General features: G+C 55.7%; 10 protein-coding genes across 10 annotated transcripts; 6 read left to right on the top strand and 4 right to left on the bottom strand.

Moving 5' to 3' along the window:
- Positions 1-285: 285 nt before the first annotated feature.
- On the top strand, positions 286-1,270 carry GMORB2_7445 (NmrA-like family; the record flags this gene model as incomplete). Its single annotated transcript, XM_035469410.1, has 2 exons — positions 286-543; positions 617-1,270. The coding sequence occupies 2 exons, from the start codon at positions 286-288 to the stop codon at positions 1,268-1,270; spliced, it is 912 nt and encodes a 303-aa protein (XP_035321105.1).
- Positions 1,271-2,259: 989 nt separating this feature from the next.
- GMORB2_7444 (Fungal domain of unknown function (DUF1750)) lies at positions 2,260-4,729 on the top strand (the record flags this gene model as incomplete). The annotated part of the gene is made up of 3 exons (XM_035469409.1): positions 2,260-2,301; positions 2,368-2,634; positions 2,711-4,729. The coding sequence occupies 3 exons, from the start codon at positions 2,260-2,262 to the stop codon at positions 4,727-4,729; spliced, it is 2,328 nt and encodes a 775-aa protein (XP_035321104.1).
- Positions 4,730-5,821: 1,092 nt separating this feature from the next.
- On the top strand, positions 5,822-8,170 carry GMORB2_7443 (uncharacterized protein; the record flags this gene model as incomplete). Its single annotated transcript, XM_035469408.1, has 4 exons — positions 5,822-6,108; positions 6,346-6,506; positions 6,563-7,410; positions 7,490-8,170. 4 exons carry the CDS (start codon positions 5,822-5,824, stop codon positions 8,168-8,170), a joined length of 1,977 nt encoding a protein of 658 aa, XP_035321103.1.
- Positions 8,171-8,376: 206 nt separating this feature from the next.
- GMORB2_7442 (molybdenum cofactor sulfurtransferase) lies at positions 8,377-11,162 on the bottom strand (the record flags this gene model as incomplete). The annotated part of the gene is made up of 3 exons (XM_035469407.1): positions 8,377-8,990; positions 9,192-10,973; positions 11,075-11,162. 3 exons carry the CDS (start codon positions 11,160-11,162, stop codon positions 8,377-8,379), a joined length of 2,484 nt encoding a protein of 827 aa, XP_035321102.1.
- Positions 11,163-12,820: 1,658 nt separating this feature from the next.
- Positions 12,821-15,552, top strand: GMORB2_7441 (Arsenite-resistance protein 2; the record flags this gene model as incomplete). The annotated part of the gene is made up of 3 exons (XM_035469406.1): positions 12,821-12,932; positions 12,987-14,965; positions 15,046-15,552. 3 exons carry the CDS (start codon positions 12,821-12,823, stop codon positions 15,550-15,552), a joined length of 2,598 nt encoding a protein of 865 aa, XP_035321101.1.
- A 645-nt stretch (positions 15,553-16,197) lies between these two features.
- Positions 16,198-17,404, top strand: GMORB2_7440 (Pin2-interacting protein X1; the record flags this gene model as incomplete). The annotated part of the gene is made up of 3 exons (XM_035469405.1): positions 16,198-16,223; positions 16,301-17,276; positions 17,384-17,404. The coding sequence occupies 3 exons, from the start codon at positions 16,198-16,200 to the stop codon at positions 17,402-17,404; spliced, it is 1,023 nt and encodes a 340-aa protein (XP_035321100.1).
- Positions 17,405-19,476: 2,072 nt separating this feature from the next.
- On the bottom strand, positions 19,477-20,599 carry GMORB2_7439 (uncharacterized protein; the record flags this gene model as incomplete). Its single annotated transcript, XM_035469404.1, has 3 exons — positions 19,477-19,504; positions 19,602-19,729; positions 20,594-20,599. 3 exons carry the CDS (start codon positions 20,597-20,599, stop codon positions 19,477-19,479), a joined length of 162 nt encoding a protein of 53 aa, XP_035321099.1.
- A 313-nt stretch (positions 20,600-20,912) lies between these two features.
- On the bottom strand, positions 20,913-22,587 carry GMORB2_7438 (phenylalanyl-tRNA synthetase alpha chain; the record flags this gene model as incomplete). The annotated part of the gene is made up of 2 exons (XM_035469403.1): positions 20,913-22,055; positions 22,198-22,587. 2 exons carry the CDS (start codon positions 22,585-22,587, stop codon positions 20,913-20,915), a joined length of 1,533 nt encoding a protein of 510 aa, XP_035321098.1.
- A 731-nt stretch (positions 22,588-23,318) lies between these two features.
- Positions 23,319-24,507, top strand: GMORB2_7437 (Fungal domain of unknown function (DUF1746); the record flags this gene model as incomplete). Its single annotated transcript, XM_035469402.1, has 2 exons — positions 23,319-23,629; positions 23,706-24,507. 2 exons carry the CDS (start codon positions 23,319-23,321, stop codon positions 24,505-24,507), a joined length of 1,113 nt encoding a protein of 370 aa, XP_035321097.1.
- Positions 24,508-24,750: 243 nt separating this feature from the next.
- Positions 24,751-25,965, bottom strand: GMORB2_7436 (RNA 3'-terminal phosphate cyclase-like protein; the record flags this gene model as incomplete). The annotated part of the gene is made up of 1 exon (XM_035469401.1): positions 24,751-25,965. The coding sequence occupies one exon, from the start codon at positions 25,963-25,965 to the stop codon at positions 24,751-24,753; it is 1,215 nt and encodes a 404-aa protein (XP_035321096.1).
- Between the last annotated feature and the right edge of the window lie 316 nt (positions 25,966-26,281).

The following is a 26,281-nucleotide window of genomic DNA, read 5'->3' as shown; positions in this document are numbered from 1 at the left end:
GGGACCGCAACTACAGGTATACGGGGGTTATAAATATATTCGTATTTGTCAAGATAAGTCACGAGGTTGGACAGGAACATGGCACAAGTACCTATACGCCACTCCTCCCTCCATATGAGAATAGCTGTGGGTCTGGGATCCTATAAGTACCTGTACCATGGATGTGTCCTCGGACTCGTTACTTCCTATGAATCAGTCTCACCATAGCGTGACAATATTCAAGTCCAAGTAGACCTGTTCTCCATCCACATCGACACTCACCTCCCAACCATATAGTAATCCATCATGAGTCTCGGTACAATACTCGTCACGGGCGCCACCGGCAAGCAAGGCGGCTCCGTCATCTCTGCCCTGCTTGCTGAGAAGGCCGAATACAAGATACTCGCCCTCACCCGCGATGCCTCGTCGCCTTCGGCCAAGAATCTAGCAGCCAAATCATCCGGCATCACGCTAGTCGAGGGAAACCTAGATGACGCCGATACCGTATTCGAGAATGCGAAGAAGCTTGCGTCGTCGCCCATCTGGGGTGTATTCAGCGTCCAGGTTTGTCCAACTCGACCCATCGAGCACACGCATGCATTGCCGATGCCCTAACGCGGTGCACCGCCACCACCAGACGCTCACCCCGAACAAGGCGGGACCTATAAACGAGGAGAGGCAGGGCAAGGCTCTCATAGATGCCTCGGTCGCCAACGGCGTCAAGTTCTTCGTCTACTCGTCCGTGGACCGCGGCGGCGAGGCCCGGTCCTCCGACAACCCGACCAACGTCCCCCACTTCGCCAGCAAGCACAACATCGAGCGCCACCTCATGGACCAGTCGCAGATGTCCTGGACCATTCTCCGCCCGGTAGCCTTCATGGAGAACTTCAACGGAGGCCTCATCGGCAGGATATTTGCGTCCTGCTGGCAGACGGCTCTCCCGTCGCGCCCGCTCCAGCTCATCGCCACCTCCGACATTGGCGTCTTCGCGGCCAAGGCCTTTATGGACCCGGACTCTGACAGGTTCAAGGGTAAGGCTATCTCGCTCGCCGGCGATGAGCTGACATTTGAGCAGATGTCGGCCGTCTTCAAGGAGAAGACTGGGTCCGACGTGCCGCTGTCTTGGGGATTCATGGCCAGGGTCACGTTCTATATGTCAGAGGAGATGAGCACCATGTTTAATTTCTTCGAGAAGGAAGGGTACGGCGCTGACATCCAGGAGCTGAGGAAGATTCATCCCGGGTTGAAGACGCTGGGTGCTTGGCTGCCTGAGTCGCCGTATGCGAAATGATAATCATCATCTACTTCTGAAGGGGAGGCTTGACGGCCTTGTTCGTGGACTCGCTGACTCATATCTGGCCATGTTTTGTTTTCGGTTTTTTTCTCTCTCAGCAATCTTGGATGGAATCATGGTTAGAGGTCAATACAATTCGATGCAATTTTTGTAACTTGACAACAAGAAGGATAATCAATCCCGCTGGCAGACTTCAGAAATTGAATTTGAAGCAAAGACAAAGAACATAGAAGATGAAAAAAGGAGCAAGAATACGCAAAAAAAAAAAAAAAAAAAAAAAAAAAAAAAAAAAAAAAAAAAAAAAAAGAAATGGTGCAACTGGGAGTCGAACCCAGGCCTCTTTCGAGACTGCGAAAGACAGGATTCCAGAGGAAACTGGACGAACCTGAACACAGCGCCTTAGACCACTCGGCCATCGCACCTGATGATGTGAATGGGAAGGAATGAGGCGGTTACGCCTCGTAAGCCGTTGACGCGCGAAGCTTGCATCCGACAGCTCTCTGCATGTGGCTCAGCAATGGTGCAGTGATTGGGACATATTGTGGCTGGTGACATCTGGAGCCTGTGGTGGTTGTGGCTGTGGAATGCACACCTCCCCGCTTTTGTGCTTCAGACGAGCATCCCCCATTGGCTCTTCATCTTCCTTCCTTTCCTCCCCTGCTTTGCTCACGCCCAGCGAGTTTTGGAGTCGCGCAACACGGGCGCAAAGGCAATTGGACGGTCCGTGAAGAAGCAAACGCCTCTTGAACTGGCATCATCATCGCACCACCCGCTCCCACCGCCCTCACCATCACTCATTCACATCAATCGCGCATCTCAAAAGTCAGCTGCGACGTCTGCGACGCCCACGCCCCGAGAGAACACGCGTTCTGCCTCTCTCTCCTCGTTGCGCAGCGCAGCGCAACGTGCACGTCGTCACCAAAAAAAAAAACATACATATACGAAGAAGAAGGGAAAAAAGAAAGTCCCAAGGGCCCGCCATCACTATGAACCCGTCCGATCCTAGTTTCACCGTCCCCCAGGAGCTGGTATGCAGCGGCAGATGACTTCAGTGCGCATTTTGAGAGACGCAACGGCTGACTTGTTCGACACAGATGCCCCATGTCCATCTCGTGTCTTCCCGTCGCTACCCTCATATCCCCCACGTCGGCATCAACGAGGTTGCGCAGTGGCTTCTCCAAGCACCGCTGATTGCGAGGGATAAGGCTCCTTTCTGTTGGCAAATGCTCGACAAGCCCGCCGATGGCACAATCCTCATGACGTGGCAGCCCCTGCAGCGCCTGGCCACTAACTTTGCCACGGACGGATACGTCTGGGCGCCTCCGGAGCAGCTGTACAAACACGACCTGGGCAATGGGCTGGTAAATATAGACTAGCACGCGATACGAACAAGGTAGAGAGACAACCCCTGTGCTAACTCAGTCTGTGCCACATCAGATTCTCGAGATCTACTACCTGAAGGCTGGATACGGCCCGCCACAGGAGCAGTACACGGCTCACGCCCGCCGCCGCTTCCGCCTGGTCCCCGCATCCGGCCACCCGAACGCGCCGCAGCCTGACCCCAACCTGTTCATCGTGCACTGGGGTCCTTCCGACCCCAACGACACCATGCCCGTCACCATGGTTCCGTGGGACCAGCGCACGAGCGCCACGATGCAGCAGCGCCAGCACCTCCTCAAGGCTGGCCAGATCCGCCGCAAGGAGTTCATGCTGTCTGACAGGGCTAACTGGCCGTCGCTGCCCGAGCTCACGGGACGCCCCGTCGACCCACAGATGGCCGCACGGGGCGTGCCCCAACACGTCGCATACCCCCCCACGCAGGCTGTGGCCGGCCCCCCCGCCAAGCGCGCCCGGCACGCCCCGGCCGCGTCGCAGCACGTGGTGCCGTCCACCGCCCCAGTGCCCACCGCCGTGGTGGCACCGCCGCCTCTGGACCCGGCCCTTGACGACGACGAAGACACGTCGCGCGGCGACATGTTCGACCACCTCACTCCCCGGGAAATCTCGCTCGCGCGCTACCAGCAGAATCACGAGTGGATGGAAGAGATCCTCTCGTCTCCCTACCGCATCAACCAGATCACGCCCGCCGACCTCAATTTGGGACTCATGGGCAGCCTCGCCTCGCTGACCGAGGGCATCTTCGCCGCGCAGGGTGCCGACGCCTACATCAGGGGCCCCGACGAGTCCAAGGCGTACGTCGGCAGGCAGGACCCCGCCAAGGCCGACGACTTCCGGAAGCGTGTTGAGGAGCACATCAAGGCCGAGAAGGCCCAGATGGAGGAGATGAAGAAGACGTACGAGGCCGCCATCGCCGACATGAAGACGGGCTCCCTCCTAAGCACCAAGGAGAAGGAGCTCAGGCTCATCCAGGATTCCGGGTCCGAGCTATGGAAGCCGCACGGTGGCGGCGAGATTCGCGACGGGGGCCTCAAGAAAACGGTTGACGAGATCATCCAGGAGATCGAGTCGTCGACAGGTCGCAGGATTGAGGACAAGCCCAGCGTCAAGTGCGTCGAAAAGGGCGGCTACACCGCGCCTCCGGCCCCATCACCTTCCCCCCCCGCCACCTCGGTCGCGGCCACGGCCACTACCCAGCAACAGCAGCAGCAGCAGCAGCAGCAGCAGCAGGCCACCGATGAGATGTCACGTCAGCCATCGCAGGCCGGGTCGCAGAACAGCGCGGCACTTCTGGGTGGCGAATCCGACGTCGACATGGGCGGCACGGCTGCCGGCCTCCTCGATCAGATGGGCACTGGCTCGGCCCACTCCACCCCAGCCCAACAGTCGGGCGGCCAGTCCGGCACACATACGCCTCAAAATGCTCCCTCTGCTGGTGCTGCCAGCGTCCCAGGGGCCACGCCAGCTGCCACAGTTCAGCCCGTCCCTGCCACCGCCGTCGCCGCTTCGTCGGGTGAAGGAGATGTTACCATGGGAGGCACAGACACCGCACCCAAGGACCAGCAGCAACAGCAGATAACAGCTCCCGACCAGGGGACGGGCAGTGGAGACTGGGTTATGGTCCCCAAGAACACACCGTCGCAAGAAGCCGGGGCCTCCACCACGACAGCGCCAGCGCCAGCGCCAGCGCCGGCAACGGCAGCGGCAACGGCAGCAGCAACACCTGCCCCAGGAACGCCTGCTGCAGCGCCGGCATCCTCGGCCGGCGACGAAAACACACCCAAGCCCGCGGTGGCTCCCGCTACAGCCCCGTCTGCTAAGGCCTCGTCGGCTGTGGGGACGCCGGCCACGGGTGGCTTCGACCAGAACGACTTCAGCTCCCTGGGTGACCTCGACTCGGCCGGCGACGCCCTCGCGGGATACGACGCCCCCGCACTCGACGGGGCCGCTGGCGAGCTGGGCGAGGGACTGGATCTACAGATGGATATGGAAGACTCGGCGTTTGGCGATGCGTTTCACGGCGTAGACTCGTCTGAGACTCCCGGGCAGGATATGTAGAATTGGTGGGCGAGGGAGCAAAGTATGTTAATTGATGCTCATGGGCCTGTAATTATTTCCTTTCCCTTTTCCTTGAATCGCGTTTTTTGTCTCTTTCATTTTCTTCAAGAAAGGATAGGGGAGGGTGGCGTTGGTGAAACCGTCCTCCGATAAAGATAGATGGATTCTAATCTTGATATTGTGCTAGTAGCCATGGGAAAATCGTGTACTACTGATGCTACTTCATATGATGATCTGAGAACAGTTTTGAGGCAATTGACATGCAGAGCTTGTCAGATAAGATGATGGTGGTGAGATGGCCAAGATGGGCGAACCAAAAAGGCAACCGCGCATTTTACCAGTTGCGCCTGCCCGCGGCGGGGTTTACGGTTATAATCGCTTGCTCCACAAAACGAGCAGCTAAGGGCCTTGACTCTTCCCGTTCCTGGCACCATGCGTCAGACGACTCACGCCCAGCAGCGCCCTGCCTGCCTGCCCGCCTTGCCTTCAGATTACGAGTATTCATGGCACATGCACATCCTCCTGCTCATTTGACTGACCAGTGCATCCTTGGTAACATCGGGTGAGCCATATGCACGTCAAGTTGATGGCTGATTACAGCGGCACGTACGTATCCGTACTCTGTGCTCTGTTCCTGGACCCGGACACGATCTGCATGCATTCAGATTGGAAACACAAGGAGCCTCTCACGAGTCTCCACGTCCCTCAGGCCCCTGTCCTGTCTCCTTTCTTTCCCATGCGCAAAGCTGGTAGACTGGGGGCCAAGATATTGAAGCCAACCACACACACCCCAGTCCGCGTTGATGACGCCGCCTGGGCAACCCTGTGGCGCAATGGGGGGTCTGGTCTGTTGGTTTCCATAAATGGGGGAGGGGGCCGGGACCTCCTGGTCGACCACTACATTACGGATACTGCCAGCAGGGAAACATCTTCATTGTTCATGTTGTTTTCAGCATCACCACTGATTTAGGGAATGACTGTCGTCGCTCAAGCCTCGGTATCCATGCTCTTCGATCCTGGCTAATTAAAAGGGAAAAAAAAAGAGCAAGAGAAAAGGAGAGAAATACCCCGCCCTTGGAAGTATCAATCACCATGGCTGTCTTTTTCGGATATGGCCAGGACCTGTTCAATTACGATCAACAGTACTTCTCTGGAAAAGTCCTCTGGGATGGAAAGCAGGTTTCTTCAAAGGTGGAATACGATGAATACGTCGTCTATGATAAACCTTCAGTCACGCCTAAGGAGCAGCATGAGCGTCGGAATAACACCAACAATGGATTGCAAGTCACACACCGCTTCAGCCAGGACGAGAAGTCGGGAGCGAGTATACTCAATCTTGCTTTTCGCTGCAGACACAGGGTCGATCGCGAGGTATTTCAGTCCCTATCATGATAGTGTTTTCAAAAAAAAAAAAAAAAAAAAAAAAAAAAAAACATGGGGAGGTTGTTGTTTTTGTTAACGTTTAATGTGATGTAGGGAAATTTTCGTGCGCCTGACAAAGAGACCGACGACTTAATGGACAGTCTGCAAGGTCGTGTTCGCAGAGTGTGAGGATCTCTTACTGTCTCCGCTCGAGGGTGAATCTATTGACATTCAACGGTACTGACTCTACGTAGCGTATGCTTCCGTCACCCAACCCCCTCTGAGCGCGATCCCGACCAGCTGAGTATGACAGCCGAAGACCTGGTAGATCTTTGCCTGCACCCTGCGACCCTCCAGTACTCTACCCGTGTCGCCACTGAGTCCCGGTTCTGGTCTCGGGATCGGTCTACCTTGAGTGAGTAGCTTTTCGGCTGTATCTTCTAGGATTCCATGAAGCTGATACAATGCCAGGTCTTATTCTGTCCTTCTCGGAGACATACAAAACACCTTGCGACTTCTTGTCCATGTCGTATCATATAGCCACAAGATCAACCACCATCTTGATACGGCAGTCGTTCGAACCCAGACGGCACCGTCCAGACGACCTCGACGAGTACGATGAGCGTCTGGAATCTTGCCGCGATCATTGGGCGCATCCACTCGTGATGCCCGTCATTCTTCTACAGGTCCAATTCACACGCTGCGAGGAGACTGTAGCGGAGAATTCGATGGATGTCATTGCGCTCGAGCAAGAAGTTAGCAGCAACTTGGGTTTCAACAACGCAGATCCTGCGCTGAGGACGACTCGGAGACGTTTCACAAACGGGAACGACAACGATACAGCCAGCAATTGGGGCCCTATGAACATGACGAACCTCATGAAGCAGGCGCACGATGTACTCAGAGGCACCATTAAACTTCTTGACACTATTCGCTGGGTCGAGAGGGCAGCCAAACTTCTGGTATTGGCGGGAGATGAGCTTGCAGAGAGGCTCAATGAGTCCAGGACCCATCATATGACCCGTGATCTGAACATGGGCGGTGGCCAATTTGGCCTCTATGAGCGTAACAATTCTCGGCCCCCATCTCTCGCCGTCCCTGATCAGGAGGATACAAGGGAATACACAAGAGAGGACCCGAGAGAGGACCCGAGAGATGAGCCAGCGGACCCACCTCTTCGCACATCATCATTGACCGAGGAGCTAGGTGCGCACTGGTATGAGATCAGGCAATATCTCGAAGCGCTCCTGCGGCTTTCCATGAGTCTAGAGACGGAACGAAGGATGGCCGAGGCCCGATGCCGAGCTCAGATTGATATCGTGAGTCTCAGGCCATTTTAACAAGATTCTGCATCATCCCACGCAAGGCGTATGACTGACCTATGATTCTTGCCTCCAGATTTACAGTAGAATGGCGCAAGAGGACAATGCTCTCAATGCACGGATGGCTGTGACGTCTTCCCGAGACAGTGCCTCTATGAAGGCTCTCGCTGTCATCACAGCTGTCTTCCTGCCTGGCGAGTTCATTGGTACCTTATTCGGCATGTCCATGTTCGACTGGCTGGCCCCCTCAGAGGGCTCCAGTAGTAGTGGAGCAAGCAAGCTGCGCAAGAGGTATGGCTCGTCTAACGGGGGTGGAAGCAGCGACGAGCACGGGAATGAGATCCTCAGCCGCCAGTTCTGGGTCTATTGGATCATCTGCATTCCTCTTACCCTCATCATCATCGCGTCATGGCGTGCATGGTGGGTAAACCAGGACCGTTACTTCCGTCGGCACCTGTCACGGGAGCTGAGCGAGGAGCGTTACTGGACAGATGATGGGAAGCCGAGGGACCTGCAGCACAGTTTCATACACGACTTCTTCTACCTCTCATCAAGACGTGCCGAAAAGCCTCGCGACCTGCCATCGTATTCCAACAACGAGCATCAGAATCCTACCGCAAATAGTATTGATATAGGGAACATGGATTGGGGTTTACCACTGGCCAGAAGGCACACGGCGACATCGACCATGATGCGGCAGAAACAGATACTCGATGCCAGACAAAAGAGTCTGCGCAACAGGTCTGTCGCCATATAAAAGACAGGCCTTCGTGGTTTTCTCATCCCCCCCCCTCTACTGCCCTGTAAAACGAAATATCAGATGTATTACAGTATCACATACGGAAGCAATTTCGTCGTTGAAATTAATAATAACAGCTGGACGGCATGTCTTCTTCTTCTTTTCTTCTCTAGATTGCTAGCAGAAACAGTCATGATGCAGAAGAGTGCTCTCATTGAACCATCTTATTCATAGCCACCGTCTTCGACAGAAACAGGATCCCCAACACTAATTGTGGGACACTGCGTCTCCTCGCTAGGCATGTCGTCACCATCGCAATCTAGACGCATATGGCACCCGAAAAATACTTTGCCGTCGAAGCGTCTTGTCTTGGCCAGCGTCACATAGGGCTCCTGTCTCCTCTCGGCTGTCGTTTGGTCCACGCAGACCATCTGGCACCTGCGACATGCGCCGAGCATCTTGAATGCGTGGGGTCCGATTCGTAGCGATGTCCAAGAGTCTTCGGCAAAGGGTGAGAGGGGACCTTTGCTCGGCGCACGAGTTCCATTACCATTCGGCATAGGAGCGCCGTCACCGTTTGGTGCAGAAGTAGACGTGGAAGAGCGGTGGGAGGCTGGTCTGAGTGATATGTTGGCTCGAAAGGCAGTCTCGTCAATGGGCGGGCCACCCTCGCGATCCTGAATGCAACGGTTCAGAGCGTCCACGCTGGCAGAATATATCATGAGTATGGGACTCTCGTTCGCGAGCAGTATGTTGCCCTCATCGGGTCTCTGCCGCTGCTGCTTCTCCGAGTCCGAATCCGGAGGCGAGGGGACGTCGTAGTTTGTGGTGGGGAAGGCTCCGGGTATTGTAAAGGTGGGAGCGACAAGATACTGCTGTTGGTGAGTTTGCATCCGGGCTTTGGATGAGCGGCTGGCCAGTCCGCGTCCGCCAGGAGGCAGTCTGGCCAGGAAGCACGGTACGCCTAGGACGTCGGAGAAGAAGTCGTTGATGTCGGCGGAGGAGTAGATGTAGGGCGATATCTTGTCGCCACAGACACGGGAGGGGACGTGGCGATTGGTGGAGTCGAAGAGGGCAGGGTTGACGGATAACGGGACGGATATGCGTTTTCTGCTAGTGCTAGTGTCGTCGCCGGGGTCCCTGTGCTCGACGCGCAAGGTCCCCGTGTCGAAGTCGATGGAAGGTTTCAGGAGGGCCATGCGCGGATAGCGCTTCTGGCTGAGGGTGTGGCCCGACCCGCGATGCACGAGGCACCATTCCCTGTCCCAGGCGAGACCCTCGGGGCGGATCTCCCACCGAGAACCGGCGGGCACGGACAGGCCGCCGCAGCTCTTGATAGGGTAGAGTGTTATGGCGCCGACTTCGAGGCCGGGCGTGCTACGGGTCGCACGCGTGTTGGCGTCGTCGGGTATGGGAGCGGGGGATAGGGATGGTGCGGCGGCCTCGACATAAAATTCCCGGATGAAGTCGACGAAGCGGCTGACGTCGGACCTGGTGCTCATGGCACCCAGACTGGCCCGGATGACTCCCGTAGGCTTCCCGGACATGATGTCGCTGTCGGTGCCGCACCGGTAGCCCACGGAAAAGTTACTGCGCATCTCCCACGGCTGGAGGTCCAGGGCGGAGGCGATGGCACACGGGCTGCAGACGCCTCCTGTGCGTATGTGCATCTTCCTCAGCTGGGCCAGCTTTCCGAACTCGGTGAGACTTATCCATGCGCCGGCGCTGTTCTTCAAGTTGAAGGAGACTATGGGGCCGCGCCCAGGGTTCATACCCTCCCGGCTGTCGTCGCCGCAGCCGTATATGAAACAGACGGGTTCCCCGTTGCCGTGTCGTAGACGGTCCAGGCCATGTGACAGTTGGTTTGTGAGGTCTGCGACGTGGGAGCTGACACGCGCCATGGAGCCGAATAGTGTGTGGTGGACCGTCATGGCGGTGTCAAGGGCCATGATGCTGTGGAACGGCAGTGTCCCATCCTCCAAACGCTCATGGAGGAAATGCGTCTTGGGAGCGTGCCACGTCTCGGCCCCACCGCACAGGACCATGTCTACCGTCCCGCCGCCAAAGTATGCCCTGCGCGAGAAGACGGACTGGGCGTCACGGCGGACAACTAGGGCGCCGAGGTCCGGGAAGCCGAAGATCTTGTACAGGCTCAGGACGGTGAAATCCGGGGCTGTGTCATGCTGGCCAAGGTTCAGGGGCGACGTGGCGGCCAGGGAAGCGGCGTCGAGCAGTGTGTAGACGCGGGGGAGCGTCGCTCCCCGCCCCCCCCTGAGCTGGCTGGACCACGAGAGCGGGTATCGTCTGCCGTCCATGTGAGACTGGGCCGAGTAGGCGACCAGCGTGGCCGAGGGTGGAAAGGTGGTATCACTACCAGTATCGCCGAGTCCGAATACGGAGGCGAAGGCGGGCGCACAGGTACTCGTGTCTGCAGACTGGCCACCCCGCACCCAGCCCGCCACGTCGTCGTCGTCGAGGCAGACGCTGGCCCTGGCCTCCTCGCGCACCCCGACGATGCTGGTATGGCACGCCCGATGATGGGCGTACAGGAAGCCGCCCTGGAGGGACCGCATGCCCTCGAGGACGAGCTTGACGCCCGCCGTGGCGTTGGCAACAAAGACGAGGTCGAAGTCTGATGGATCGGCGCCGAGGAACTGGAGAAGACGGAGACGGGCGTTGTCGATCCGCGAGGTCGACTGCTGGGATGGCCAGGAGGCCGAGTGCGGGTTGCCGTATAACACGGTCGTCATGTCGTGGGCGAAGGCGTCCATCAGGGACTTGGGGGGGAGCGTGGCCCCGGCATGGTCTAGATAGACGGAGTCTGCTTCGGGGTGGTCAGCATGGCGCATCCAGGAAGTAATTGCGTATGTGGGCGAGGTTATGCAGTATGGAATGGAGGGAAAAGAAGCATGATTCACAAACCCTGGAGCATGGGGTATTCTGTCCTGCGCATGGCCTCGACGGCGTCATTGTACTCGTCCAACGACGGGGGATTATTCTTGTCGCCCATGATGACGTCCGCCCCCCGGGCCCGTGATTCAATCTTGTTGAGAGTGGACGGGCATGCATGAGAGAACATACAATCCGGCGCCTTCCTCTGGAGTTAAATGCTGAGGTGGTAAGTCGGTTTGGCGGGGTGGGGAGGGGCGATGGACATATAAGAGTCAATACAAGCAGTGTCGATGTACAATTATATGATGATGGCGGGGATGGGACAAAAAGTTGTGACGACGAGTATTAGCAGGAAATGAACGGTATGGCTACTTAGTACTGCCGATAGATAGAACCTTCTTCCCGGATTCCCATCTCCTTTTTGTGTATCTCCCAAAAGTTGCGCTGTTTCCTTCCACGTGCGGCTGTTATCGGACGGCGCCGAAGACGCGGAGATGGCCACCTCTCCCCCATTGACCGAGTTTGGATGTCTGGGGCAAGAAGAATACAAGACTCCGAGGGCGACCCAAGGGATGCTATATGGAGATGTGTACTCGTAATTGGGTGGATGGAGGTATTGTGGAGTACGGTGAATATTTTGTGGGATTTGGACACTGGACACTGTGTGGATGTACTGCACTGTGAGCAGAGAGGGAATAATAATGGGGCTGGATTGACGCGCAGTAATATTGACGATTAACGGTTGCAGCATGAGTGCTCACTTGCTCACCCCTACGGTGTATAAGTTACAGTTGATGCAGCTGCTACGGTGGGTGTACGAGTAGACTGTACGAGTAGAGAGGCCTAGAGGGGTAGCCACTAACGCAGATGGTACAGTGCTAATACAATCCTCCCCAAAAAAAAAGCATCCACCTCTCCACACGCGGCTCTGCTCCGCTCTGCTTCCGAGCTGCTTCTCGCCTTGCGTGGAAGAGATTTGATTGGTAGTTGTCTACCGGTAGGCGCGTTCCTTGCTCCTGCCCTTTGTCTGGCTGGATCTCTCTTTCTCATCCTCTCCCCTAGCTTCTTCTCTCCTGGAAAGCCGACGTGATCTTACCTCACCTCACTTTTCTCCTTCTTTTTCATCTCTTTGGTCAAGGTACGCGCGCGCCATCGTTCGCAGCTCGCTCATTGATTGTCATATTGAATTCTCACTCCAGTTCGTCGGCCCCCCCCTTTTTTTCATTCTCTTTCTCTCTTCTATATATATATATACTTCCATCTCTCTACCCTTTTGTCTCTCTAGCTAGCCAGCCCTTGCTTTTGCCGACGCCTTCGTCCTCCGCAAAGGTCACCCATCCACCCGCCCTTGCCTCCTTCTCTCGCCCCTCCCCCGTCATACCTGTCATACCTTTCTCTAAACCTTTCTCTCTCTCTACTATCTTACCGTCTTTTTTTCTTCTCTCTACGGGGACGTCATCATGACTCCCGGGAGCCCTCCAGTCGCTTTTGACCATCTTTTGCCAGATCGGCAACCTGCACTCTTGTCTCCATCTTCTCTTTCTCTTCCAACCTTGATCCTTTCATCCTACCTGCATACCTGACCGAACCTTTCTTCTTCTTTTTTGAAATCACAATTTCTCTGACCGCCCTCCACTCTTTCCAGCGACAGATACCTGTCTCCCCCCCCCTCCCCCCCTCCCCCCCTCAGGAGACGGTCAACTTTGATTCACGCCTCGCCCTGCGCCGCCTCGGCTTGCCTAGCGACCGATCACGCCTCACAAGAGTAGTCTCTCGATGGATTCATATTCATCGTTCCGCGACGCTTCGGCTGATAGGACATGGGGACGGGACGACCCGCGTGCGCGCGAAGACAGAGGTGATAAATTCTACCGTGGTCGTTCTCCAGGTAGGTCTCCGTCGCCACCCCGGGAGCGTAGACTCGAGCTGACATGTCGCCCAGCTCACGAACGGCGCGAGCGTCGACGATCTAGATCCCCCGGCCCTGCCGTCGACCGCTACGAACCTCGACCTCGACGCGATGACCGAGACCGCGATGACCGCCGGCGAATCATCTCTCCTCCGGCCAACATTGACCGCTACATCCCTGGTCAGGATGTCGCCACCCCAGCCATGGTCCGGAACCCCCTGACTGAGCCCGCCCGACTTCCTTATCAGGTTGGCTTCTCATACTTTAGCGAGTGGTGGCGCATGAATACGAGGGTCAAGGACGAGAAGGAACGTGCTCGCACCGGCCGTCGCAAAGAGCCTGAGAAGCCTCGCGGCTCCAAGGAGGCCCAGGAGGAGCGCGAGAAGGAGAAGGCCGTCATCCAGGCTGCTTACAACACATACAAGGAGGAGATGCAGGCCAAGATGGCTCGCACCTTTGTCTCGGAGCACAGGAAAGAGCAGTGGTTCAGGGAGCGCTACGATCCCGAGGTCAGAGGCCCTTTCCGCGCCAAGCTCAACGACACGCGCCGCGGTGCCTATACTCAGTGGGAGCAGGACCTCGAGTCTGGCACCTTTGACGAGCTGTCGCTGGAGGGTGTGCCCAAGAGCGAAACCAATGGTGCTGCCGCCGCCGCCGCCGACAAGGAGGAAGGGGAGACGACTGCTGCCAATGAGACTCTTGGCGTGGGTGACCTGGTTCCCGTCGAGGGTGCCGATATTCGAGACGACAGCCAGCTGCAGCCGACGCTACTCATCAAGACGATTGCGCCTCACGTCAGCCGGGAAAACCTCGAGTCTTTTTGCAAGGAGCACCTGGGTGAGGAAGAGGGTGGGTTCAGATGGCTGTCGTTATCGGACCCGAACCCGAGCAAGCGCTACCACCGCATCGGCTGGGTCATGCTGCATCCTTCATCCGAGACGGCCATGCCCATTGACCGAACCGACCCCAAGGACGAGGATGGTGTTGCCCCGTCGGCCTCGCCTCAGCCCGTGTCGACGGCCGAGAAGGCGCTCGAGGCCATCAACGGAAAGACGGTCAAGGACGAGGTGCGCGGGGACTTTGTCTGCCACGTGGGCGTGCACAACCCCCAGTCGAACCCCAGGAAGAAGGCTCTCTGGGACCTGTTCTCGGCCCCGGAGCGTATCGACAAGGACCTTGACCTAATTCGCCGGTTGGTCAACCACTTTGAGGAAGACTTTGGTTCGGACTTCCAGGGCGTCCTCAAGGTGGAGGAGAGGGTGGAAGGCCTCCGTAGCGCTGGACGTCTACAGCCCGTCATCATTCCCAAGTCAACCCCCCGTGTGAAAAAGGCCAGGTTCGATGACGACGAGGCCATGGATGCGGAGGTTGGGGCGGAGGATGAGGATGGTGAGCAGGAGGAGGAAGGCGCTGCGGACGAAGACGACGTGGATGATGAAGATCTCCTTGCTAAGAAGAAGGAGCTGGACCTTCTGGTAGAGTATCTCCGCCGGGTGTTCAACTTTTGCTTCTTCTGCGTGATTGAGTGCGACTCGATCCACGAGCTGACGAGGAAGTGCCCCGCCGGTCACCTGCGCCGGCCTCGCTCGACACTGTCAGAGGCGGCGAGAGAGGCGGCACGTGCCACGGCCAGTGGCGAGCCCCTCCCCGAGAAGAAGCGGTCGGACAACTCGGAGGATGGCGAGATCGACTCGACTGAGGCGGACAAGAAGGGACGCAATCCAACCAGCAAGGCGGAGCAGCAGCTGGCGCGGGCGTACAACTGGGTCAAGACGTTTGAGGACAAGCTCACGCAGGTGCTCGACCCGCAGTCGGTGGACCTTCGCAAGCTGGGCGGGCGTCCAATAGACGAGGTGATTGAGGAGGAGCTCGCTAAGCACGTGAAGCAGGAGGACGAACACAAGTGGAGGTGCAAGGTCGGCGACTGCATCAAGCTGTTCAAGGAGGAGCACTTTTGGAAGAAGCACGTTGACAAGAGGCATTCAGACTGGCTGGATGATCTGAAGCAAGAGGTAAGCATGGTTTCTGGTCAAGGCCAGGGGAATCCCGGTGGACCGGTAAGACGTGGATGGTAATGCTGACGACCGATTAGTTTGAACTTGTCAATGCCTACGTGCTCGACCCTGCGCATATCGCACCGTCCCGTCCCGACGCCAACTCAAACGGACACTTTCCCCAGCCGAACGGACAGGGAGCAGCGGGAACGCCCCGCGGGTTCAACCTCCAGAGCCTGTCATCGATGAACAGCATGATGCCCGGGTTCCCGATGCCGCGCGTGGCACCGTTCATGGCGGGAATGCAGCCTGGCTTCAACCCCATGAGCGGCGACGAGCGATCCGGAGGACCGATCCGACGCGGCGGCATGCAGAGCGGCAACGGCCGGGGCCAGTACCGATCCGGACCGTACGACCGTCGCGGGGGCGGCGGTGGCCGATTCGACGGCGGCGGGCGCGGAGGCCGCACGGGTGGTTCCCGCTGGGGTGACGGGGCCGGTGCCGGTGCCGGTGGTCCCAGGGAGGCTGTACAGGGCCGAAACCTCAAGAGCTACGAGGACCTCGACCACGTTGCCGGCGGTGGTGGCGGTGAACTCAACTACTAGTGACCAGTGACCTGCTTTTCGCCTTGGGTGCTGATTGATTTTCTGTTGTATACGTGCGGCTCGTCTTGCCCTTTGCATTTTCTCGCTTCTTCCGAACCCATCTCCCGACCTCTCCCCTGAGTTCGGATTTGTCTTTACATGTCCCTATATAGGGCTCTCTTTTCTATATTTCTCCCTTAGTTGAGTCTCTCATCTCTCTACCCCTACGTTGGCGCCTTGAAATTGAAAAAAAAAAGAAAAAAAAAAACCAAACAAGGGAAAATGGACAGTTTAGTTTATGTATTTTATAGTATAATCCGTATTGAAAATTGAATCAACATTGCTGCATATTTCTTCTACCTTGGGGCAGAGTATTATTAGACTTCTTTCCTCTTTGAGACTTGAGGAAGTACACATATGATCATATATTTATTTATGCGGAAGCGGTAGTGGTAGAGTTGTAGACTGACGAATGATGTTTTGCGATAAGAATATACGGGATCCACACCCCGCTATCCGACTTTTTTTTTTTTTTTTTTTTTTTCTCTCTCAACCTTTGGCTTTGGGTCTGTTCAGTGTTGACCTCTTTTCTTTAGCTTTTTTTTTGTTGTCATCACAACATTTTTGAAGGTTCAAGACACAGCACGACGTTTCAAATCAGATAAGATGGGTCTCTTGGCAGGACCGAAGACGTGAGTTTCTTCACTGTCATATGATACGATGTAGTCAGGGGAAGAAGAGAAAAATGCTAACCAGTGTATATCGATAGCCGCCGCAAGCTAGACCACGACCCAAATAATACGAAATGGACGCGCAACGCCAACAAGTTCGGGCAGAAGATCCTCGAGTCCCAGGGTTGGCAACCGGGAGAGTACCTGGGGGCTAAGGACGCCTCCCACGCGGAGCACCTGACGGCCGCCAGCGCGTCGTACATCCGCGTCTCGCTCAAAGATGACGTGAAGGGCCTCGGGTTCGACAGGCGCAGGGAGAACGAGGTGACGGGCTTGGACGAGTTCTCGGACCTGCTGAGCCGGCTGAACGGGAAGTCCAAGGCTTCTGTGGAGAAGGACAGGCAGGCTAGGATGGAGGTCAAGATGGATGCCTACGTGCATAGCCGGTATGGACCCATGAGGTTCGTGAGGGGTGGGCTACTCGTTGGGGATGAGCTCAAGGAGGGATCTCGCAGTGATGATGATGATGATGATGATGCGGAGGGGGAGGAGGATGGGAAGGAGAAGGAGAAGGAAAACACGACAAAGAAGCGCAAGACTTTTGAAAAAAAGGAGAAGGAAGAAGAGGAGGATAAAAAGAGCAAAAAACGTCGCAAGAAGGATAAGGAGGGAAAGAAGACGAAGAGAAACAAGAAATCGAAGACTAGCGAAGACGACGACGACGACGACGACGACGACAACGACGATGACGAATCAGACCAAGAAGGCAAAGACGAAAAGGATGAAAATGAAAAGGATAGACAAGAAGAAGAAGAAACAAAGGCGGAAAGAAAGGAGAGGAAAAGGGCAAGAAAGGAAGAAAAGAGGAGGAGAAGGGAGGAGAAGAAGGAACGAAGGGAGCGCAGAGAAGGAAAAGCACAGTCTTGTTCTTCTTCGACATTACCGTCCTCGACATTACCATCCTTACCATCACCAGAACCTGCTACCGCTGCTCGTCCACGACTAAATCACGTCCGATCACGATTCCTGGCAGCCAAGAGGGAGGCCATGACGAATTCTAAAGCTCTAGACAAGGTATTTTCTCTCTCCCCCCCCCTCTTTCTCTATCTCTCTCTCCCTCTTTTCGATTCTTCTTTGGCCTTTTTTATAACTAATGACGGGTTTACCATTTTTTTCTGTAGATCTGGATGGTCAAGACGTGATTTCATGTTTATAATATCAAGACGGAGTGCATGACCTGTTTATACAGCAAAGATGTCTTCATAATGGCACCTTGGACTTTTTTTTTTTCTTCGCGTCTTTTTTTTTTGGAGAGTGAATGAATGGATTGATAGAAGAAGAAGTAAAGAAGAAGGAAGAAGGAAGATTCAGAATAAATTTGTACGTGTATTCGCACGGGTATTCCAATGTCATCGAGTCGAATCATGAGAGTAATACAGCTTGATCGTCTTTGTCCTTGGATTCTGCCTTTGGGGCCATACTACATCCCAGAGCTGACATCTAGAGTTGAAGTCATCGAGGTCATATGGAGGGAGATGTATGGAGGTTGGTCATGAAGAGGTTTATACCATGGAGGTCATACCACGATAAACCCCCTCACATCATGAATCAACCTTTGCTCTTCGACTTAATCAGACTCTGTGGCTGAGCAAAACTCTTCACCATAGATGAGAGATGAGAGCAAGCCATTGACCGAAGCAGGCAGGGCCACAGCTTAGAAGCTTCATATCCTTCATTATACTTTATACCCCCGGTACTCGATACTCTTGAGTCTATTCCTCTCCTCACATCATTCTCTCCCTCCCCCTCCCCTTCATTCAATAAATATCTGCCTCCCCTTCTCTTCCCTCTCTTCTCTTCTCTCTCTCTCTCTCCTTGGGGGGCGAGCCCCCCTCGGCTATTTTTTTTTCTCTTGTTTCTTTTTTTTCTTTTATCTGTTGGTACAATGGCAGCAGGGGTTTCAAAAGTTGTCATCTTGATGGGACATGGACTTTCCGAGTAGTTCTTTCTGCCACCGTGCCAGTTGTACGATGGCGTCAAATATGAGGACAAGATTCGATTTCCTTCTCATTTGAGAAATGCCCCCCCCCCCCCCCCCCCCTTGGACGCGCCACGGGATCGACATGATCGGGATGTATCTGCGCCTGCATCACCTTCCATATACAGTCTTTCTTCTTCTTCTTTTTTCCCTTTTTTTTCTCTCTCTTCATCTTGAATGCCGAATCAGCCTGGTATCGTCTCTCTTCGGTCATTTCTCCCAAAAACCTGTTCCACCTACTGGGGGGGGGGGCTGTGTTTGGAGTTTGTAGGATAACGGGGAGGGGTTTTCTTCTTTTCTGTTTGTATCATGGAGTTTTTTTTTTTATTTTTTTTTTTATTCGTATGATTTTGGTCTCTTATGTCTTGTTCTTTATTTCTTCTACTTATTTATTCTACACTCGCACGATTTCTCATTGCCATGGGATGAGATGTAGGTATAAATGCTCGATATTCCGGTGGAAACTATACGACAAATGAAAGAAAAAAGACAACACACTCTCCCAACACACAACACAAACACACACGAAAAAAAGAACCATGTGGGAAAAAGAGATGAGTGAAAAATACAAGATACAGAGAGGAAAAGATGGAAAGATGGAAAGATGGGAGATTGTCAAGGCGAGAAATCCAGGTTCGGAATGTTGGAAATGGCATATCAAAAGGTTGAACCATTGTAGTTCCCACCTTGTGATAATATACGTGCATACATCATCTTCCCTCTCATACAAACTTGTATGATACACTGTTAAACACCGGCAAACGCCGCATGAGGATTATTCCGGTCCGGATCTGAGCCTCAGGCCTCCAGGCAAACATCATCAGATCAGGTATATATATCTACGACCTCCTCCTCCTCCTCGATAGATGAGAAAAAAAGTAAGATCGATACAGCTGCCACGGCCCTTCCTCTGAAGCCCTTTGAAGGGGCCAACGCAGCCGTATCATCTGCAACACCTGCGCACGCGTGTGAGGGTGATACTGAAAGATACAAGACCTGGGAATTCTCCGCACACCCTTTGTCGTACTTGTCGATGCGCTAGGGCCAAGATGTTATTGATACTGTGATGACGCATTGATTCAAGTCATATTTCCCAGGACGAGCATGATGGACAGGCATGAGCCAGATTGGACGGTTTCTGTCAATGTCTAGACAGAAGTCACGAAATGGACAAGAATCCATCACTCCCGTACACTCAGAATGCCATTTTTACAATTACACATGATCCCTCTCTTCTCACTTTCCAATGTTCCGTCCAAAGTTGCTATATTTGCCAAGATGTCAGTCCATGGTCTCTCTGTCGGGACTCCATCATCATCCCGTCAAGGCGGGAATCGAGAGCGAGAACGGAGACGGCATACTTGTGAAACAGCTGACCGAGGTAGTTTCCCTTGACCTGCTGGTCGGAGTGAGACTGACGTCTGGCCGTGCTGGACTGCGTATCACGGAGCTGCGAGAGGCTCTCGAAGGCGGGCATGAATCCTGAGCTCTATCCTACCCGTCAGTCAAGCCCATGTGCCCATGTGCACCGTTTCTTCACCATCCGTCGCATCCATCGCCACAAGTTCCATCCTACTTCTACACGCTGGGACGGAACGTACCCGACGACGAGGGGGGGCCGCGGTGGCCGAGACGTTGGACGTGTTGGTGGGGGAGGAGTCAGTCATGATGGTGGGATAGTTGGATGTTGAGAGATGGATCGATAAAAGCGGTGCTTGTTGGATGTGGGATTGTAGGACTTTCTGAATGATGTTCGATACTATATATGGTCAGTGATGACACCAGGTGAAATCAGCAGTCGCAAGGAACAGAAGAGAGAGAACCAGGTCCCAGCTTTATATATCCTCCTCCTCCTCCTCCCTCCCTCCCTCCATCCCCTTGCATCATCAATTCCATTACAAAGCGAGTGGCGTGTTTGGTCAATCAGAGTTTCATCGCATGACGCCAACATGCTCTCCATTCTCCTCCTCCTCTCTTTCACACACACACACACACAGTCTCTCTCTCTCTCTCTCTTTCTTTCACACATACACACACACACTCTCTCTCTCACTCTCTCTCTCTCTGGGTGTGTGTGTGCGCGCGCGTGCGTGCGTGCGTGCGTGTATGTGCGAGTATGTCCATGTGTGTGACTTGTCTCTTTCTCCTCATCCTGAATATTGGAGAGGGGAACAAGTGATCCGACAAAAAGGTTTCCAAGCTTGGAACGTAAGTCTTAGTCTTGTATCAAGCCACACACACACACATACACACACGGTACGGTCCAAGCCAATAGAGTTCAATTTCTGCTCTTACCAAGAATGCCCTCCTCCTCCTCCTCCTCCTCCGTACTCAGTCTGAGAACTACAGATACATCCATCCGACTAGCCGACCGCCAGCACTTGGATGTAGATGTTAGTACTGATGTCAAGAGGTTGCATCTAATACACCCCAGGATCGCACACCATCCTCTGTTTCTGTGGGTCCGATGGCCCCGACCGGGTCTGGCTGGTTCAAGGTGTGGGGGTGGGATCGGATGCTGACATCCTCACGGATATATCGTGGCGAGGGTCATTGACGGATGTACAGTCAATAGTAACCGTCATGCAATTCATATCCTTCTTGTACCTCTGTTTTTGTTTTTTGTTTTTTATTTATTTATTCTTGAACTTTTCACCTCTAGTCTATTTGACCTAATCCTTTTCCAGACGAACGGCCGAATTCCTCTCGATAAAGTTGAGATCAACCTTGTGACCCAGCAGCTCGCGGATGTTGGCGATGCCGTACTTGATCATGGTCGGACGCTCCAGACTGAGACCCCAGCCAAAGACTCGCATGTCCTTGGGCAGGCCCATCGGCTCTAGCATCTCCGGTCGGAACATGCCGCTGTTGCCAATCTCCACCAGCTTGTTGAGACCCTTGTGGTAGCTGAAGATCTCCATGCTCGGCTCCGTGTACGGGTTGTAGGCCGGCTTGAACTTGAGGTCCGTGATGCCCATCTTCTTGAAGAAGACCTCCATAAACTCCATCAGTCCGCCCAGCGTCAGGTCGTAGTCGGCAATCACGCCCTCGACCTGGTGGAACTCGGCCAGGTGCGTCGCGTCCACCGTCTCGTTTCGGAACACCCGGTCGATCGAGAAGTAGCGCGCCGGCGGTGGCCGCCCGTCCGGTCCCTTTTGCGACGCCAGCCTGTACAGCATGGCTGTCGAGATGGACGTCGTGTGCGTCCGCAGCACCAGCTTCAGCGCCTCGTCCGCCGCCCACGGGTACTTGTAGCCGGTGGAGCCGTACTTGCCCTCCTGGTGCACCTCCTTGATGTTGTTCCAGTACTCCTCCGCGTCCTGGCCCGAGCCGATGGCCTGCGGCTTGCCGCCGACCTTGGGGTCCGAGATGTAGAACGTGTCCTGCAGGTCGCGCGCCGGGTGCTGCTGGGGCACGAAGAGGGCGTCAAAGTTCCAGAACCCCGTCTCCACAAACTTGTTTGTCGGCATCTCCTCGAAGCCCATCTCGAAGAAGATCTGCCGGAACTCGTGCCGCACCTTGTTGAGCGGGTGCAGCGTACCGGCGTTCTGGTCAGACCCCAGCGCCTTGAAGTTGTAGGGCTTGAAGCTGGCCGTCTTCCATGCCCCGGAACTCAGCATGTCGGCCGTCAGGTCCGTCTCCTCCTTCTGCACCTCGAGTGCGAACTTGGGACCCTTGGCCGCCTTGAAGCTGACCACCTTCTGCACCTTGACCAGCTTGCGCTTCTTCAGGTCCGCCAGCACCTTGGCCTCGGCCGTCTTGGTCTCCTTGATCTTGACGAGCGTGGAGCGTGTCGTGTCTGTGATGGAGTCGGTCTGTAGTGGAGTGAGAGAGAGAGTCAGCATCATGTAGCGACTGATTCGCGCCAGCCACGGCATCTCCCCTGGCACAATGTACATATGACAGAGAGAGAGAGAGAGAGAGAGAGAGAGAGTAGAGGTGGTGGGTGACACGCACAGTAGCAACCAGCTTTCCGTCCTTGCCCTTGGCGATCCACTTCTCCTTGAAGGCCTTGCCCTGGCCAACCTTGGTGACAGCCTTGTCGCCAATGGCCTGCTCGAGCTCCTGGATCGTCAACCCCTCTACGGCTTTGCTGACGGCCTCAAAGACGCGGGCCTCGTGACTGCCATGGGCCGCTATCTGCTCGGCCTCGGCCTCGAGTACGGGTTCCTCTCTCTCGATCGTCACGTATGTAATCATGGACCGCGACGCCAGTCGGTCAAGGGCGGCTTTGACATCCTGGTAAGCGATGGCGGGGAAGGCCTCTGCGGAAAGGAGGGGCTCCTGGATAGAGAGCCTCTGCAGGATCTCGGTGGCCAGATCGGCCTTGGGTGCCGAGCTCGTCATGTTTCTCTCGCTTCCTCGTTTCTTCGATTCGCTATGTTCAAGAAAAAAATCGAATTTTTTTTAAAGAAGAGTCGAGGTCGAGACAGGGACTCTTATGGCACCGGGGCGCACCGAAGCTGCTTGTCGGCTCTTTTTTTTTTTTTCGACTGAGTCACAGTCCTACAGGCGGGAGTGGGAAATTTAGCCTACCACCAGCACCTCCCCTCCCACGCCTCTCCCACGCAACCAGCTGGGCTGCGCCTTGCCCGTTCTGCATGGCGGGGTTCCCTGCATCGGACTTATAGTTGATCCCTCCCGGTCCCGGGAGTTCACTCCGTGTATCTTCTCTTTCTCATCTCCACGTAATGGTACATGTATATACATGGGCCTCCAGCACACTCTCAACCGCTGCCACTTACACTGGCCTTGACCAAATTCCAGCGACGTTGGCAGATGCCTGTCCCTTAGACGCGGGAAAGGAGCGACACGAGCCACGCCTTGTTAACATTCACGCCACTAAACGCATCATCACCAACCATCCATCGTTCATTTTACCCGTGTCTTGTCGGGTATATTCATCTTTCTCCTTCCATCTCCCCACGCCATGACCCGGACGCTGTCTTTCTCCGCGGATCGCACCTGTCCACGCCTCATCGGCGGCATTTGAGCTACTAATACCTGTCGCTGCCTTCCATGTCGTTTGCTCCGCCCTTTCAACGGTCGAACCATGCGCTAAAGAGACCCCTACGACGATGAGCAACGATTCGCCGTCGGGCTCTGCCGCACCATCAGGGGAGCCGCCTGGCACGACAGATCACGATAGAACGATCGTGCCGAGCGGCGACCGGGGGACTGGCTCGCGACACCATGGTGCCGTCCAGGAGCTACGACGGGACACCCCGGCCCGTCGCCCTGTGTCTCGTGGGAGCCGGCGCCGGAGGAGGAAGAAGAGGACCAAGAAGGCCAACCCAGGCCTCAAGAAGAAACTGGAGCTTGTCACGCACCTGCTCAAGGGACTGGACAATCTGGTCTTTGCCGAGCTGAGTGCCATGTACTATATGGAGTATGTGGAGAGTGACCATCCCCGGCCTCCCCGGAGAGATGCTGGCAGCAGCGCTGACCAAGATGGATTGATGCAGGTGCTCCACCTTCCGGCTGATTATACGCGCCGTCAGCCAGGCCATGTACCTGTCACCCAAGTCCGAGTCGTTCCCTTTCCTCATGCCCGCCAGCCGCATGCACGTCGCCCTCGTCGTCCTCCCCAACCTGTGGTGCATGCTGATCCACCTCCTTGCCGCCCTCCCGGAGGGACGCGAATACCACAGAGGCTACCTGCACGGTGGCGTCATCATCGACTTCATCGGCCAGGAGCCACCCGTGCATAGGCTATACTACATCCTGGCCGACGTATTCCTGCTCGTCCTGCAGTGCCTGATGTTGACGATACATACCGAGCGGGAGAAGCTGCGTCTGTCGCTCAAGACATTCCGACCGCTCGTCGCCAGCGCCGCCCTGGAGGCTGCCACGTCCCGCACCGTCGATGATCTCGATGCAGAGGAGAGGAATATTGGCAGTACGCAGGCTGATGACGACGATGCCGAAGATGGCATAGAGCTGCAGCCCCTGAGGAGAAGATCGACCTCGAGTAACGGAGGTGGCCGGGATGAAGAGGCAGCCGGGACAGAGCCACGACGGCCGTCGTCGAGTTCTGGCGAAGCCGTTACGAGGTCCCGCCTGTCGGACATTCTTACCTCGGGCAACGGTGTCCTGGGTGAGTATCACATTGTCCGCTCCCTGCGCGTGGCGGCGACGGAGCTGGAACGGACGACGGCCCAGTCTCTACAGAGCATCGGCTACCGAGCCACATTGGCGGCCCTCAACACCAGACGACAGAGTGCCTCGATCCAAACCCGGCCACAGCAAGCAAGCGGCGGCGATTAGGCCCCATGTAAGAAAATACTACACCATACTCTCTCACCCACACAAACGCACTCATACACAGCACATTATTCCTCCTCTCACAAAACACGAAACGCTGTATAACGACACTGCTACTGCCATAGAAATCACTGCCACTATACACATTTATTTATATAAAACGATGGAGTCAATGCATGCCCAGGCGCCGTGAGACTAGCCTCGTTCTCTCTCCTTTGTTGCTCATCTTTCATCTGTCCAAGATATCTATGCCATCTTCCTTCCAACGTTTCCGACGCCCGTTCCCTTGACGGCAACCTGAATGTCATCGGTGTCGTCATTGACATCACGTAGACCCCAGCTGCTGGCACCAAACGTCTTGAGATCCCTAGCCAGCGTCACAAGGTCCTCGCACCCGATGACATCCCTGCCTATGCGTAAGCGGCCGACATCCTCCGACCCCATGGCCATGAGGACGAGGACTGTGCTGGCGGAGACGGGGGTGACGCAGCCGCCCTTTGCGATAGTCTCGAGAAGCTGGTAGGCGCAGTTCTTGCCGATATCCTCGGGCACGACACCTCCCTTGGGGGGCACGACGGCGTCGGCCGAGTAGAGCACACCGACGGCGCTAGACTCGGCGACGAGGCTCAGGCCGAAACCGATGCCCAGCCGCCTCTTGCTGCCGGCGCTGTCGCCGGTGGGCACGAGGGGCGCCTGGTCGTACTGGGCAGCGACGTGGATGTCCGAGACGAAGGGGTTGAGGATCTCGCGGGCGGCGTGGATCATGCGCGCATTGTTGGAGGCAGACACGCCGGTGGAGTAGGCGACGCCGCGGATGCGCCTTATCCTTCCCGGGGAGCGGTTAAGGTGCAGCGTCTTGGGGAGGCGGACCTGGCTGGCGAAGCGGAGCTCGACGCAGCCGCCGCCGCCGCGGCCACCGGGGCCGGCGCACGAGCGCTGCAGGACGCGGATCTCTATCCTGGCAGGCGGGATGCCGAACAGGCCGAGGATGGGCAGGATGGCTGTTCGGAAAGTGTCGACCGACACGTCCCCCGACTCGGTGGCTGAGGTTATCACCCCGGCGCCCGAGAAGCGCACGTTCATGTGGGCCTTGGAGAAAGGCGCCAGCAGGCAGAGCGGCATGAGGAAATAGGTCACGCCACGGGAGCATGTGGGCGGGAGGTTGTGCTCGATCATGTCGCCCTCCGCCGCGCCCTGGCCCGCGATGGCCCCCGTGATCAGACCCGGATGGTAGGTCATGGCCGTGCCCGTGAACGAGATCTGCATCGAGCTACCGTTTGTCACGGCCTCCAGGAGCCGCAGGAACGACACCTCGTGTGGTGCCAGACCGGGATTCGTCGGCGACGAGCTCCGAATCTTGGAGATGTGGATCGGTCGACCTGTCAGCGTCGCCAAGGTCAGGCGCCGCGCAAAAGACCGGTGGCCCGTGAAGCGCAGGAAGTCGGGTTGTGAGTTGGACATTTTCGTCCTGGTGTCTCTTTCTCAACTCTTCTTTTCTGTCTCTCCCCTCTCTCTTAATAATTTTTTGTGTTCTTTTGTTCTGATTTCGAGGATCCGTTCGCTTTCGTCCGAGTATTGTGGTTTAGGTGTAAAGAGAGACTGTTTGTGGTGAATGGGAATGGTGGTGATTATCGTCGTCGTCCCTCTTGGTGGGACAAAAAAAAGACATAAAAAATAAATTCATTCTGCCATCCCCCATTAGCCATAGCTGATCTTAAAAGGAAGGCGGTGAGTATAGAAAAAAAGCTTACATGGTCAAAATCTCTGCTTCTACTTG

This window comes from Geosmithia morbida (genome assembly GCF_012550715.1).
Source record: "Geosmithia morbida isolate 1262 chromosome Unknown scaffold_8, whole genome shotgun sequence".
In the NCBI taxonomy this organism is placed as follows: Eukaryota; Fungi; Ascomycota; class Sordariomycetes; order Hypocreales; family Bionectriaceae; genus Geosmithia; species Geosmithia morbida.
The sequence above is the reverse complement of the archived record's forward strand: the minus strand, read 5'-3'. Positions and strand labels throughout refer to the sequence as shown.